Source organism: Castor canadensis, chromosome 6, assembly GCF_047511655.1.
Source record: "Castor canadensis chromosome 6, mCasCan1.hap1v2, whole genome shotgun sequence".
Lineage (NCBI taxonomy): Eukaryota > Metazoa > Chordata > Mammalia > Rodentia > Castoridae > Castor > Castor canadensis.
The window spans coordinates 82,466,970-82,483,366 of NC_133391.1; the positions used below are offsets into that span (position 1 = coordinate 82,466,970).

A 16,397-nucleotide genomic window follows, 5' to 3' on the forward strand; every position below is an offset into this window, starting at 1 on the left:
CCACACGCCCAAGCACCACAGCCCACGCCCACGCCGAATCGTTCCATGTGCCGGCGACCAATCAGCTCTCCACACTCTGCAGCGCCAGCCAATCCTCGCCAACACACGTTTTTCGGGCTAACATTTCCTTATAGCCCAGCACGGCCCGGGCAGCGGAGCGGGGGGCGTGGCTAGGGGGTGAGGCCCGCCTTGACCGGAAGAGCTTGCTGTCTTCCAATTGGCTGAGACCTTCAGCGACTTTACGCCCATTGGCTGTGGCCGGCCGTGCCTCGGAAACTGAGCCGACTGTAACTACGTGGTGGCGTTTGCCGGGAGCAGCCGAACTGTCCCGAACTTGAGGATCTGTCGAGAGAGGTACAGAACGACGGCGGGAGTGGGGCAGCCCCGGGGAGGAGAGGGCGACGGGACGCCCGGGAGCTGGTTCTGGCGGTGGGGTGAGGTCGGGGATGGCGTACGCGTATCCGGCAGGTGCAGACCTACGCGGGCGACAGCTCTCCACCGCTCCCCGGCTCCTTGGCTGTCTCCCGTTAGGCCTGCGTTTAGATGGGGCGGGCGGCAAACACGTGTTGAGGTCGCGCTCCTGCAGGGCGCCGCGCCCCCTGTCCCGCCGTCCCGGTCACCAGGCTTGGATGGAGCGGACGCTGATGACGCGCGACGGCGTCTGTCTTCCAAGTCCAGGGCTACATGGATTAACTCATGTAACTCCTGAATAAACCACTGTTGCTGCTTTCCCGAATGCACCGAGATTATCTGGGTTCAGGAGAAATTGTAGCAAATTTGTTGTGGGGTCAAGTTTGTGTGTGGTGTGTAAAATCCCTTCCAGACTGTGGTCAGCTTCCAGCATTTTTTTCACGACAGACCTTTAGACTCTGAAGTCAGCCGCCCCAGGGCAGTTCCGGCTCCCTCGCTTATTTAGCTGTGTGATCGAGGACAACTGACTTAACCTCTCTGCTAATGAAGGGAGAACTCTTAAGGTTGTTTAGAATGAAGTGAAATAACACCATGTAAAGTGACCAGGAAGACCGGCCACATAATTAGATGATCAATAAATGTCATCGATTACTATTTTTAATAAAGGATTAGCGCATAAGGAACTTTTTGTTTTTGGCGGTCCTTGGGTTTGAACGCAGGACCTCACGCTTGCTAGGCAGGCGCTCTACAGCTTGAGCCACTCCGTCAGCAGCATTAGGAACTTGAACACTCATTTGGACTCAAAATTAAAGTTGTGATATCATTCGAATACAAACGCTGTAAAAACCCTCAACGTCGTATAGCTGACAAGTCAAGGCGAGCATTTGAATCGGGATGGTTCCACACACACACACACACACACACACACACACACACGCGGCAGAGCTGTTTCCATGTGACATCCCTTTAAATAGAGAGCATGGGAAAGGGCCAGTTTCAAACATGAGAAACTGCTGTACTTGACTGAGTTGGAAAAACTAGATTTCTGGCTCTTAGAGTGACTGGAAATCAAGCATATGCCAAAATTGTTTATGTTATAAAATACAATTTAGAAGTTGGTTTGCCCATCATGTTGAGGAAAGTCTATTATGTGTAAACTGGATTTATTGAGCAATGGAAGTTTAAAAGTTCTGATTCCTGAGCTGCTTTACAAGTATATTCTTACATTCTTATACCACATAAGTGCAGATTGTGGGGGGCTTTCCCCCTTTTTTTTTTTTTTTTGACAGCACTGGGGCTTGAACTCAGGGCCTCACACAGGCACTCTACCACTTGAGTCCCACCCCAGCCTTTACAGTCCTTGCCATTTGGCCATAATATTGACAAGTTTATGTAATACTGTATTTGGAGTTGTTGGATTCTGATAAGGTTAAGTGGTGCCTATTGTTTTTTTTTTTTTTGGTGGCACTGGGATTTGAACTCAGGGACTCACACTTGCTAGGCAGGCACTCTACCACTTGAGCCACTCTGCCAGCCCTATTCTTCTTGATATGTGTCGTAGTTTGAGAATTTGCTGATATAAAGTAACAAAGGCAATAATAGGTTGAATTAGTAAGAGGCAACTCAGAATGGTATTTAAAAACATTTCCAAACATTTTCTACAGTTGGAGATTGCAGGAGGGAAAACTGTGTTTTCCTTTTCAACTAATGCAGTGCTCTGTTACATCAGGAAAGAGCTAAAACCTTGGTAACTCCAATAACATGCCCTCACTCTTTGGTTCTAGAATATATTTTGAGAGATGCCTGTCACAAATAGCAGTCCAGTCAGTAACCATTATTCCATTTGGGGCTTAAGTCTCCATGAAAAATCAATGCCAGAATTAACTGCCTGGTGAAATACTTGTTGGATTCGAAGAGAGCTTTCCAGTTTCATACTTCATTCTCTTCCTACATCTTACTTCATCATCCTTAAAGAGGCTATTGCCGAAAGGTTTTAATGTTTTAGTTTTTTGCTGTCATTGCTGTTGAAGTTTAAAGAACAGAATAAGTCAACTTTTAGATCAAAAACCAGATTCTATCCATTTCTGTAATTTTAGGACTTTTCAAATACTAGACACTTGATAAACACTTAAGAGTAGATCCCCGTAGAAATTGTGCCTTATTGTGTATGGACTTGTAGTTATTCAGAAACTCCAGGATGAGGATAATTTCTGTAAATTACCATACTTTAGATACTTTGAGGTCTTCCTAGGTGAAATTGTAGCACACTGTCCACACATTTTTCTCTTTTTTCACTGGGTTCCTACTATATGCTGGACAAAAGGAGTATGAACACCTGCACTACTTGCCTCCCCCAATTTACAGTTAAATGGCAGAATAGAAGCAGTAAATAATTACAACATGGAGCTGTGAGAACTCCCATTGGATGGGAAGTTTGCTGACTCTTTAGGAGAATCCAGGAAGAAAGAGTAGAAATTAGGCAGTGAAACTCAGCCAGATATAAGGGCCATAAGCCATATTAAAGAGCTTGAGTTTTCTGTTGATCAATAGATGTGAATGATTAATAAGACAAACACTGGAAAGCTTCAGATCCTTTCTTGGTAACTTTTATTCTGTGTGCTAGATTTGCACATAGAATGCACATGTTTGCTTATGATAGTAGCTTTCCATTCATCTTTGATTTTTATCAAAAAGTTATCAAAAAAAAATGTTCCTTTCTACCAACCACAGGAAGCTGGCAGGAGACCTTTGGGTTTAAGGAATGTTGTTTAATCATAATGATCACAGCAATACATACATTTGTTTTATAAGCTCTCTCTAAGAACTTGTGCTTGTTTATGACAAACCCTCGAAAAAGGTCCGTGCACTGACTGTCAAGTCGGCAGGCTTTCTAGTGGAAAGGGGATATTTTCCTGACTTGTAGGATTTTGAATGAGCTCATAAACTTTCCATCTCTTTTATGTCTTGCATTGCTTACATGGATCCTACGCCTATGTCATTGAATTTTCTATGTATACTTTCTCATGTTTCTATATAATTTTAGTATTTATCAGTTTAATGGCTTGCATGCTGTATTTTGTGCTATTTAAATATTGGTTACGGTCTTGATTTATTTGTCACTTTTATAGATGAGTAGTTCCTAAACCTAGCTAAGAACAGGAGTTTTAAACTAAAGTTCACATTATAAGTTATTATTCGTCATGTTAAGATTTGGAATATATAGTAGTCGGTAGAGAAATCACAAATAGAAAGACCCAAAGTCAGTGGCAAGCTTGGCTTCTTTGAGGGACAGAAAGGAAATACTAACACTAATAGAACACTGGCCAATGGGGTATGGTAGTGTGGATAGGAATCTCTTTAAGGTGATTCTAAACCTTTTGACTTGAGAACCTAGGCTCAGTTGTTGTTTTAATAATAAATTGTTAAGGATGCCTCTCAAGATTGAAGCTCTAAGTGGGCTTCTGGATCTGGAACTTTGAAATTGTAGAGGTGAGGATTAGAGGTAAATATTTGAGTGTTTGTAACATACAGATTAGAAAGATACATCAGATAATCCCTTACCCCATCCTGCCATCTTTCTTTTTATTAATTTATATGAGTGATTTTAATAATTGTCAAAAAGGGAGATTATCTTCCCTGGATATGGGTTATTTGCTTTGGGAGCTTGCAGAAAAAGTGTATGCCCTGTTCCTGCTCTCGGATATTCTGATTATTTCACGTGGGATGTGTTCCAGGAGATTTTAATGAGAAGCCAGATTTTGACCTACTGCAATATTTACTGGTGCTAATCTTGGTTTCTATAACAGAAAGAAAAAAATGGAAGGCCTGCCTGATGTTGCTTCTTTTTCAACTAAACTTAAAAACACTCTCCTCCAGTACCATAGCATTGAAGATGATAAGTGGCGAGTCACAAAGAAAATGGTAAATTAGTTCAAATATTTGGGGTATAGCCAATGAATTGATTGATTAATAACTTTTAAAATGATATGAAAGCAAGAGACCATGCTTAGAATGGATGTGCAAAGTAGATAATTGTGCAGACAAGGCTGGTGGGTCACCTCACAAAGGAAGGACAACACTAGCAGCAACCCTGCACTGCTTTTATTAGCTCTTTCCATATTAGACTGGAGAATAGGGTCATGGCAACTAGAGCCTAAAGAACATAATCTTCTGAGTAAACAAGCATGTCATTATCAATTCAAGGAAGTATAGAAATTGATAGTTTGGAGTAGTTTCAGGTGCATCAACAAGCCTGTGAGTGTGGCCAGTTACCATATGACGTGCCCACGCTCTCACAAGGCTGTGTGTTAGAGGCAAGTCCAGTGGCCAGAACTCTCCTGTGCTCTATGCTATAGTTATTCTGATATTCAAAATTACTTGGGAAATAATTGGAGTAATTAAAGATAACACAGTCATAATAAATATGAATTATTTTTTAAAGATGTGAGCAATTTCAGGATGAAATTCTTAATGTCAAAGTCTGAATGTATCAGCACTAGTAAACAGATAAGATTGGAATGAAGCAAACAATAATGGCTACTGAGTCTAACAGTGTTTGAGTCTTATTAAGCTGCTAAAAATCTTATCTGAAGATCTGTAATTTAGGTACAATGTGATACAAAAGAAATTAAAATACGGGTCATTTTGTAGCATAGATAACTTTTATGTATCTGAAAATTTACTAAAGTTTTATTTTAATGCAAAGATAAGGACTCTAGACTTTATAAAATCGTTAGTTTTGTTTTCAGAGTTCTACCTATGTAATTATCACCATATAATGTTTTAATTTTTCTAGAAAGATGTAACAGTTTGGAGAAAACCTTCGGAAGAATTTAATGGATATCTGTAAGTAAATTCCCACAGTTTGTGTAGCTTTTAAGATACTGCTAAACTTCATTTATGCACATGTTCTAAATGATCATTGTTAGTAAAATTTAACTTTTGCTTTTAGGATTTTAAATGTTCTGAAAAGAAAATTAGTCTTATGAATTCAGAGCCTTAAAATGGCTATACCCTTTGAGGATTGAATTGGTGGTGAAAAGATCATAAATAATATCAAAAGGCTAATAAAAATCTGAATTTGTTGGCATGGTAGATATGACCTTTCTAAGATTCTACATTACTTAGGGCCATAGCACTCTGTATTTTCAGAATTTATCTCGAGGAAATCATCAGAAAGATAATAGGGGTTTAAATATTCAGTATTTCATCACACCATCATTTAGAATATTAAAAATGAAACAACCTGAATAATCAGTAGTAGGAGAATGATTAAATTATGAAACTTCTGTGGTAGAATATTATATAACCTTTAAAAACTATTTTCAGAGATTATTTAGTAATATAATATAAAGTGAACAAAGTGCTCAATTAAAGGCTTAGTTTAAATATGTATTTTTATTATTAAATTGTTTTTACTTATGACCAAATATTCATGTCTAGATAGTAGTATTCTGGATAGCTTCTGTTCCTCTTTTTTGGTTAAACATGAATTGTGCTTATAGCCAAGAAAAATATATTGGGTTTTTAACATACATTAATTTACTGTACAAAATAAGAGGTTTCGTTGTGATATTTCCATACAAGCGTATAATATACTTTGATCATGTTTACCCTTGCTATTTTTTTTTTTTTTTTTGAACTCAGGGTTTCATGCTTGCTAGGCAGGTGCTATACAAGGCCTCCAGCCCTTCAGCCCTTTTGGCTGTGCTTATTTTGGAGATAGGGTCTTTCGTGCTTTTTGTTTTTGGTTTCGTGCTTTTTTGTTTTGGGGTTTGAACTCAGGGCTTTACACTTGTGAAGCAGGCATTCTACCGCAGGGTCTGGCTTTCTGCCCAAGCTGGCCAGGACCCTGATCCTCCTGTTTTAGGCTTCCTGCTATAGCTGGGATGACAGGAGTGTACCACCATGCCTGGCTTTCTTTCTTTTGTGTGTGATGGTGTCTGGTGTGCTTTTTCCTGGGCTGTCCTTGAACCATGATGTTCCAAATCTCAGCCTCCCAAGTATCTAGGATATGGGCATGAGCCACCAATGTCCAGCTTTTCTTTTCCCAACCTTGTCTTTTCCCTGTTTTCCTCCCTTTCTACCTCCCTAGAAGTCCCCCTTTTACTTTCATGACCTTGTTTTTAGTTTTTCCCCTAGCTTTAGCAAATGAGGGAAAACATGTGCTATTTGTTTTTGTGGGACTCATAGGAATTATGCTGATGGTGAATGCTAGTTTAACTGAGGTTTTTGCGTATTCAGGGTAGTTTTTGTTTTTATATAAATCTGTCAAGGATATTAGGATGGGAAATATAAGGGTAATAAATATTATGATTATAGATGAAGTTAATTTGCTAGCTTATTTCACTAACATGATAATGTCCAGTTCCATTTATTTTCATTCTTCTTTGTAGCTAAGTAAAACTCCTTGTGTATATATAACACATCTTCTTTATCCATTTATCTGTTGATGGGCACCTAGGCTGGTTCCATAGTTTGACTCTTGTGAATAGTGCCACAATGGATGTGTATATAGTTTATCTCTATGGTAAGCTGACTTTGATTCCTTTGGGTATCTACTGAGATACCATATCATATCCTTATAGGACTGTATCATATGGAAGTTCTATTTTTAATTTTATAAGGAACCTCCATACTGGTTTCCATAGTGGCTGTACTGGTTTACATTCCCACCAACAGTGTATAAAAGTTCCTTTGTCCATCACTTCCACTCCACAGAGTGAGAGACAGTTAACGCATGAGTGAAAAATCTTTGCCAGGTAGTCATCTGACAAGGGATTAGTGTCTAGAATATGTAAGGAATTAAAAAAAAACAAAACAAAACAGAAAATCAAATTATCTAGTCAATAAGTGGACAATGGAACTGAACCAACACTTCTCAAAGGAAGAAGTACAGATGGCCAATAAATACATGAAGACATGTTCAGCATCTCAGCCATCAGGGAAATGCAAAACTACATTGAGATTTCACCTCACCCCAGTTTTTCAAAGCCAGTGGAAACCATTGCCTTGTGTAATCAGAGTAGAATGTTCAGATTCTTAGGACTCAGCCCTTTTAAAAGATGAAATTGCTGGCCTAACTTTGTATATACAGAATGTTCTAAAGTGTTAGACCAAAGATAACATTTCTAAAAAGATGAGTTGTAAAATATTTATGACAAGGGCAGAGAAATTGGAGTTGGATTAAATGTTGTAAGCAAGTCTAGAAATTAATCCTTTAAATCCATAATTCCCAGTGAGGATTGTAAAGTGTAAAAAGTACCAAGGGAACACTGGGCTTGAGAATTTGAAAAGATGTCATTTATTTTAAGTTGAGACTTAAAGGAAGAATAGATATTTCTTAAGGAATGAACGGCTGATTCATACTCCAGGCAGAAGGAATTGTATCTACTACTGAAATCTAGATGAGAAACACTTTAAGAATGTTATTTAGGGAAGTAGAAGTTATGTTTATGGCTAGAGCATAAAGCATGGGGGTGGGGTGAGCATGACTCTGAAGGATTTTTGAATTCTGAAACTAAGGACTTTGGAATTGCTTGCCCTGTATCTAACTTTCTAGGTCCTCAAGGAGTTTTGAGTTTGTTTCGATTATATTGTGAAAGATGGAAATGAGCATGGAGAGCAGAAGAAACTTTTTACCTAGAGGTCTATGACTAGCTTTTTGTATTTTCTCTAAGATCGTATGCAAAATTGATGACAATATATAGTTTCCCAGGGAGAGATCTGTGACTTTTCTTTTCATATTATTAAAAAGATATGTGATTAGAAGAGGTAGAAACAGATGAAATGTTGAGCTGGACATAGAGAACCCAAGCTAAGGCAGTAGTGTGGGAGTTGAAAAGGGATACTTAATGGTGGCAGTTGTGGTTCCTGTGGTGATGACGATGATAACCAACATGTTTTGAAGCCAGATCATGTTCTAAGTACTTTACATTTAGGAAATCAGCTGATACAAACAGGCTGGTTGATTAGTTTTGAGTATGGGTCTGGGTTTAAGAGAAAAAAAAGAGAGTCAAAGTTGAATCCCAGATTTCTAATTAGTGATTGATTTGTGTTATCCCTCATACCCCCTACCCCAAGTTAAAGAACACAGGGGGAAAGAACAGGTTTACAATATGGGAGATAAGTTTGGCTTATTTATGAAATGATTAAACAGCTTCCGATACTTAAAAAAAAAGTTACTGATAGGGTTGAAGCCAAACTCTTTTATTTCATTTCCCTTCCTTCTTCCTCATAGGTAACTTACTATTCTGTTTCATACTTTCATACTTGTTTAATACTTTCAACACACAATTATATGTCAATAAATAAGAAAAAGCATCTAGTATGTTTTTATATTTGTGTCTGTGTTTAATTTAGGAATTTCCCTTTAATATTTTCCATTTAATATTCTCAAGATTTAGCCATATTATTCCGTATAGGTCTATTCTTTTACTTCTATTTGAATATACCACAATATGTTTATCTATGTTTGCAGGCTTGCCTAGTGATAGATTTTTTTTTTTTTTAGCTCGTCAATTATTTACATAGTACAATGCTACAGTAAACTTCTGGGACCCTGTTCCTATGCACACATGCATGATTTTCTTTGTGATTTAGGGATAAATATCATCCTTGCTACACATTACCAAAATAGTACTGAAGAATTCTCATTCTCCTCCATTCAAAACTTGTTATTAAGTTTTAATCTCTGCCAATCTGAGAGATATGAATGAGATAGCATCTCATATGTATCTTGATTTGCATGTATTAGATAGTATTTTGATTACTGGTTAAATTGAGTATATTTATTGATACTTCAGGTCAATCTTAATGTCTTTTGTCTATCTTTCCTTTGAATTGTTTTCACTGGTTTATGTCCTCTGTAATAATTGTATCTTGGTTCATATGTTTTATACATATCTTCTCCAAGATTGTAACTAGTTTTTAAAAGCTTATTTTTTCATGTGTGGTATACATGTTTTAAATGATCTTTTATATTTGTGTTTTTTGTGTGTCATGTGTATTTAAGAATTCCCCCTGTTTTCTGAAGCCACAAAGATAGTTACGTGTATTTTTCCCAAAGTTTTAAAGTTTCACATTTTATACACAGGACATTTAATCTATCTGGAATTGTTTTTGAGGAATGGGAAGTAGAGATCCACATTTTATTTTCCCCATAAGATAACTCTTGAATCTGAGTACCATTTATGGAACAGTACGTTTTTCCCCACTGATACGTAATGCCACCAATTTCCTCAGTGTTCTGTATCATTGACTTATTTTTCTGGACCTAATAAAGAGATTTTAAAAGTTAGGTTAAAAACATGCATATGCTAATATGTTTGAGGATAGCTGAGAAAAGATTATGTAAAATAAATGGAAGTATTAGAGGGTTCCATAGACTGGCTGTGGCTATATTTTAATATGCAGTAATTTTACTGTGTTCATGGTGACACATAGTATCACCTTCAGTTCTTTACTTAGATTTGAGAAGAAAAATACATGTTTTGACAAATGCTTTTATTTTCTGTTTTGACAAATGCTTTTATTTTCTTTTTGTAGCTCACTTTTTGTTTTCTTTTTTATCATACAAAATAATGGATTTCATTATGACATTTTCATACATGTGTATCATGTACTTTGATCATATTCACCCATCACTCTCTTTTGTCCCTCTTACCCTGCTCACTGATCCATTTCTTCTCAAATAATCCCTCTTCTACTTTTGTATCATCTTTTAAAAAAAGTTTAGATTAGAAGGAAAAGTGTGGTATTTGTCTGTCTGAGTCTGGTTTTTGTCACTTAACATGAGGACTTTGATAAAATAATTGGTAGAACTTATCAGAAAAATTACTATCAATGTTAGCTCTGAACTATCAGGACAAACTGAAATTTTTTTTTCTAATAGCATTTAACTTCTTTTTCTTTCCAGCTACAAAGCCCAAGGTGTTGTAGATGACACGGTCAATAGTGTAATAGACCACATACGCCCAGGGCCCTGGCGCTTGGATTGGGACCGCTTAATGACTTCATTGGATATTGTGGAGCACTTTGAAGAGGTGTCTGTTTAGAAACATTACTTCTGACTGTGTGTGTGAGAAAGAGAGAGAGAGAGAGAGAGAGATGCACATGTGTGTGCAGCATGAACATTTGTATACATGTATTTGTTGTATTCATTGCTTTGATAATAGTAGTCATAACAAGATATCATGAGGGGAGCCTGTGTTGCTTCTTTAAAAGCTCATCTTAATTAATGAGTTGTAGGATTGAGTTTGTTTTCCACAATAGCTCTACCCTTGCTGCTCCTTTGGCATCATTAAGTGTAAAACTTTAGTTGAGGTTCTGAAATCTAAAATTGTGAAAACACCATCTTCATATTTAGGTTTCCAGGTAAATGTGTATAGATTTTCCATTAATACTAAGTCAAAATCAAATACCAAAGATAAAAATGCTACCTTAAGCATTAGAAAACTATGTACCCAAAATGGCTTGCTCTCTATTTTTATTAATTGACTTTTTATCATGATTGAATTTTTTATTAAAACTGTAATATCCTAGTCAAAGTATTTGTAGATTTTTATCTTCAACATTCTAAAGCCATGTGAATATTATCTGTATAAAAGAATTATTAATCTCTAGTTAAATAGATTTAGATTCTGAAAAACTTTGCCACTTTATGTTTTGATTGTATACCTTCTTCATGTCCATACAATAGTAGTAACAATTAGAAAAGAGTTCTACACCTGTCAGAACCACTGCAATAATTGTTACAATAATTAATAAAATATTTTAATATTAGTTTTTCACTAGAGATTTTTTATGATCTGTGAGTCCATGTGTATACCTCCTACAGTAATACACCTGTCTTACCTTTACTCTTTTTCAGAATTGCTGTGTGATGCGTTACACTACTGCTGGTCAGCTTTGGAATATAATTTCTCCAAGAGAGTTTGTTGATTTCTCCTACACTGTGGCCTATGAAGAAGGACTTTTATCCTGTGGTAATAATCTTAAGACCTTGTACTTTCTTTCAGTCCATTTGCGTTTTCTAGGGAAGATATTTCTTTCTGTGGGAGATATAGTTTCTACCCTCATAGTTATTACTAAGTTTTTTTTGTACAAATGCTAAACCCTTGGAAGTAGAATAATAATATAGGAGGAGCTTTGTTTCCATTTACATGATATCCTATAGGTCATAAATAGCAGAAATGGAACACATGCCTAACTGAGAAAGGAATCCAGTAAACTGATTTCCTTCTAAGCTGCACTCAGGAAATGGCTTCTTCATGTGTTTGTATGTGTGTGTGTGTTTGTGTTGTTAGAGTTGATCTATGTTAGAAATTTTTTCCTTCCTCAAGCTGCATTTACTTTTCAAAGTTAAAAATGCTACCATTGGAAAACTCCTGTTTTCTAAGATATATAGGTAAATTATTTACTTTGTTATATATAGTATACACTTGGGTTTATAGTTGTAGATAAACATCTACTCGTTTACTTTTAACTAGCTAGTACCAAAGTCGGATATGATGGCGCTTGGGGAATAGTCACGGTAGCACAGAATTGATTATCAGTACCTTGAGGCCTGGCTACCACAACCAAGATTTATATTTTCCAAGGAGTTACAAAGATGACATGATGTCATCTATTCTGAAGGGATTAGAACTTTCCCCATTACTTATCTACCAATTTTCCTTGGTAATTATCTTTTTCAGACTGCCATGGTCACTCTTGAGGCTTAATTTTCATCTGTGCAGATAAGGAGCACAATATTTAAGCAAGAAATCTGGTAATATTTTTTAAGAGTTTTAGAAAAATATCAGTTATTCTATTAATAGTGTTATTTTAAAATTGTCTTGTAGGAATAAGTCTTGACTGGAGTGAAAAGAGACCAGAATTTGTTCGAGGATATAACCATCCCTGTGGTTGGTTTTGTGTTCCACTTAAAGACAATCCAAAGCAGAGTCTGTTGACGGGTTATATCCAGACAGATCTCCGTGGAATGATTCCTCAGTCTGCAGTTGACACAGCCATGGCAAGCACTCTGACCAACTTCTATGTCGATTTACGGAAAGCCTTACAAAAGGCATAATACGCTCAAACTTGTAAAACTGTGATCTGCTGAATCAGCGCTTTCCCTCAGCTGCATGGCCTGTAAAAGTCATTGACTCCTCTCCTCAATATAGCCTGAAGAAACACTTGAGACGTTTTTGGTTTAGTAGTACAGTGTCTTATTTCTCTCCTAATGTAAGTAGCTATCTAAGAGAGCATTTCAGTTTCTTCACCTTTATTTACATATTGTTTGGTATGGCAGCGTGTAGGAATGGGGAGTATGACAGATTCATTGAGAATTAGGTACAGTTTTTTGAGCCAGACTCTTCACAGAAATGGAGTAGTGCCTTACTCAGTATGAATATGTTGGCTGCTAAGAAATTTGAAAAAGCACAAGCTTTATGGTGTTCATGCTATTTTAGAGCTTGATGAACATCATGTAAGATTTTAATGTTTCGAAGGTGAATGTTAGTGCTTTACTTTTGGCATGTTCTGTAAGTTTGCCAATATTTTGGACAAATGATAAAAGCCCTCTTACGTATTTATACCGATGAACTTCATTGTCAATTGGCTTACACTACTTTAAGTGTTAAAAAGGACCAAAACAGAGAAAAGAATAGATATCATAGTAACCATGTGCACAATTCAAATACAATTTAATTTTAATATCTAGATAGCAGTCTTTTGTAGTATCTTTGAAAACACACTGTGTCTTTATGTGCATTTATATTTGCAGTCTTAAAAACATTTAAGCATGAACATGATGGCACAGAAACTTGCCAAATATATACTGGTGATGCCACACGAGCACCAGTTTGAGTTATTACCAATAGTCAGTTCTAGAGAGTAAGTTCGATGAATGTACTGTATGTGTTTTAGTTTTGAGGATCGATCACTAAACTCACAAAACATCACAAATTGCATCCTAAACATTCCCAGTTATGATGTTACTTCAGTCTGGAACTATAACAAATGCATCCTTGGATTTATCCCAATGCCTACTTGTATAGCATGAACTATAATTGGTCCCTTGATTCTGTGGCTGAACATTCTTTAATGACTTTGACATTCTGAATCATTCTTTGGCTTTTGAGGTTTTTTTCTTCTGAAATGAGAGCTTGAGGCAACTCAGTGTGTCCATGGAAGTCTTTGTATGTACGTATATACTTGTGTTCACACAGTCATCTTGAAATCCATCTGTGTTCAATGCTGGTTCCCTATGTGTTACTATGACTGTTTCCACTGTTCACCGATTGTCTTTGTTTTCTTTCTTTCTATGTTTTGTTTTGTTTTTGGCTAACACAGAGTAAAGTGAGTCCTGGAAATAATTATATGCAGGCAAGTCACAAAAAAAGCACAAAAATATATAATGGTTCCAATGCATGAAGATTTTATTTCATTCTTTTCCCTGAGTGTAAAGAAAGAGTAAGTCTGTTCTTCAGACTCATTTTGGTAAAGTGGAAAAAATGAAGCTGTTTATTGTTTCTGTTTTTGTTGATTTGTTTTGTTACTAGAGATAATGATGTTCAAGAAACAAAAGGTGGCAGTATCACAATGTTCATGGTGCATAACTTTATGGCTTTTAGATTGAAAAATAATGTTTCGAGATCAGACAGCACCGTGCACAAAGAATTGTGTGTTCTTAATTGAAGTTTATTAATCACCAATATCCTTTTCTAAGTTGACTATAACTTTTGAATTGCTGGGTTTCTCTGCTACTTTTTTTTTTCTTCCTGCAATATGGAAAGAAAACTGAAACTAGTTTTGGATAGCCAATGAATATTGTGAAATGTTTGCTTTGACTTCATCTGTTTTCCTTCATTTGTTTTCTTAATATAGAGTAGGAGGTCTCTTAGATTCCATTATTTTGCCTACATTGATGAAATACCATCAGTGTCCAACTTGGGTGAAGGATTTATGACAAGACTGAATACATTACTGTAAGGTTATTATTGCCTAGGCTGGGTGCCCCTACAGGCAAGCAAACTTCCCTATTTCACTAATCTAGTGTTTCCTTTGTTCTTATCAATTTACATCTCCAAGTGACCTCATAATTTCTTGTTGAATGTGAACTCACTGCAGATAAAATGACCCTTGTGGAAAATTTTTCATTGCACAATTGATTCATATGATGAGTTAAAAATTATATTTGAATCACCTGAAATGTATATGCAGCTTCTAAATAGATGACACCTTATATCTGTTGGTCTCCAGCTGTGTACTTTAATAAAAAAACATCTTTATTGAAATATAATTTATGTAATATACAGTTTACCCACATTAAGTATATAACTGAGTGATTTAAAAAAAAAACTTGAAGTTGTGCAAGTATCATCACAATCCAACTTTAGGGCATTTCTATCACTCCAAAACATCCCTTGTGTTGGTTTGCAGACTCTTTTCTAACCAAAGTTTATCACAGGCTAAGGAAGATGGCGAGAAAGATTATAATATGTCTTGTTTGGTTTTATTGTTGTTAAATGTAGTTTTGTGTGTGTGTGTGTGTGATTTTTCAACTCAGAAACTTTGATACCCTAGCAGCCACATTAAAAAATATAGATCGCTACAAGTAATTTTGGTAATATATTTAACTCACTATATCCAAAGTATCATCATTTCAACATATAATCAATGTAAAAATTATTGCACTAGCTTCTGTTTTTTTCCTTTCATATTGATCCTTTGAAAGTTGGTATGTATTTTGATAATGTGGCCATATTTCAAAGTGCTCATTAGCCACATGAGGCCAGTGGCTACTGTAATGAAGTGCTCACTTCGAAAATATATATGTTAATTTGTCTTGCTATAAGATGTAGACAATTTCATAGCATTACTCTTTTTCAAATTTTTCTCTCTGAGATAGGATGCAGCCCAAGCTAGTCTTGAACATGTGAACTTCCTGCCTCATTCTCCCAAGCACTGGGATTACAGACTTGAACTACTGTGTCTCTCTTAAATAGAAATATTTTATAGCTATAGAGTCTTCAGTGCTGGTTAAATGGAACATCTGGACTTTAGAAATAAATTAGTAATTGTTAAAATAAAAGCTATTGCCCTAAAATATTTTCATTTAAAAGTGAATAACTTTTGATAGAGAAGTTGAGAAAGTAAAAGAATAAAATCTACCTTATTTTTATGTAGTTGAATATTTTCTGTAGTTTATAGCTAGTATGTTCTATAAATCTGTGTATGTAGGAAATAGTTGACATAATATACTGGCTTTTGTAAAAAAAAAAAAAGATTCGCTTCATTCAATAAAAAATAATTTGTTATAAAGTGACACCTGTATGAAATATTAGTTTGTGTTGCAAACTTGATTAATTCTTGAAGTTTAGAACAGTGGTAGGCAAAAAGCAGTTAATAGTCTGCATTTGTCTATAATATAAATTGCTAAAGTATTAGAGAGACTGTAAATGGTAGTGTTCCTTGAGGTTGGATGTATATAAAATTATGTCCTAGTTAATAAAATTTTATTTTTTTCACCATTCTCTTTCTTTCCTAACTGAAGGACATTTTATCAGCACTCAAGTTGAATCAAATTAACATCTCAAGCTAAAAACTGTAACTGAGGTTGCCTCCGGAGAAGACAGAAAAACATTGCACAATTTAAGCCCCTAATTGCCTATTGAGCTTTTAGGTCTGAGTAATTCCCTTTGAGGTAAATAAAAGCTTTACCTGTTTACTCAAGAGTATACTAACATTGTTAGAATCAGGTGTTAAACCCAATTTCCTTTAATTGGACACTACAGCTTTCTCAACCCTATAGATAAATTAATAGAACCCAGAAAAGCTAATCTCTTTTCTTTCCTTCTCCCTCCCTCCCTCCCTTTCTTCTTTCTTTCTTTTCTTTCTTTCCTTTCTTTCATCTCTCTCCTCTATCCTTCTCTCATTTCCTTTCCCTTTTCCCCCTTCCCTTTCCTTGTTTCCTACTCTTTCCTTCCCTTCCCTCCCCT

At 36.1% G+C, this 16,397-nt stretch overlaps 1 protein-coding gene across 1 annotated transcript; it reads left to right on the plus strand.

Moving 5' to 3' along the window:
- Positions 1-220: 220 nt before the first annotated feature.
- Positions 221-15,926, plus strand: Stard4 (StAR related lipid transfer domain containing 4). The gene is made up of 6 exons (XM_020178865.2): positions 221-354; positions 4,218-4,332; positions 5,207-5,256; positions 10,328-10,454; positions 11,282-11,396; positions 12,255-15,926. Exons 2-6 carry the CDS (start codon positions 4,228-4,230, stop codon positions 12,482-12,484), a joined length of 627 nt encoding a protein of 208 aa, XP_020034454.1. The 5' UTR covers positions 221-354; positions 4,218-4,227; the 3' UTR covers positions 12,485-15,926.
- The last annotated feature ends 471 nt before the right edge of the window (positions 15,927-16,397 follow it).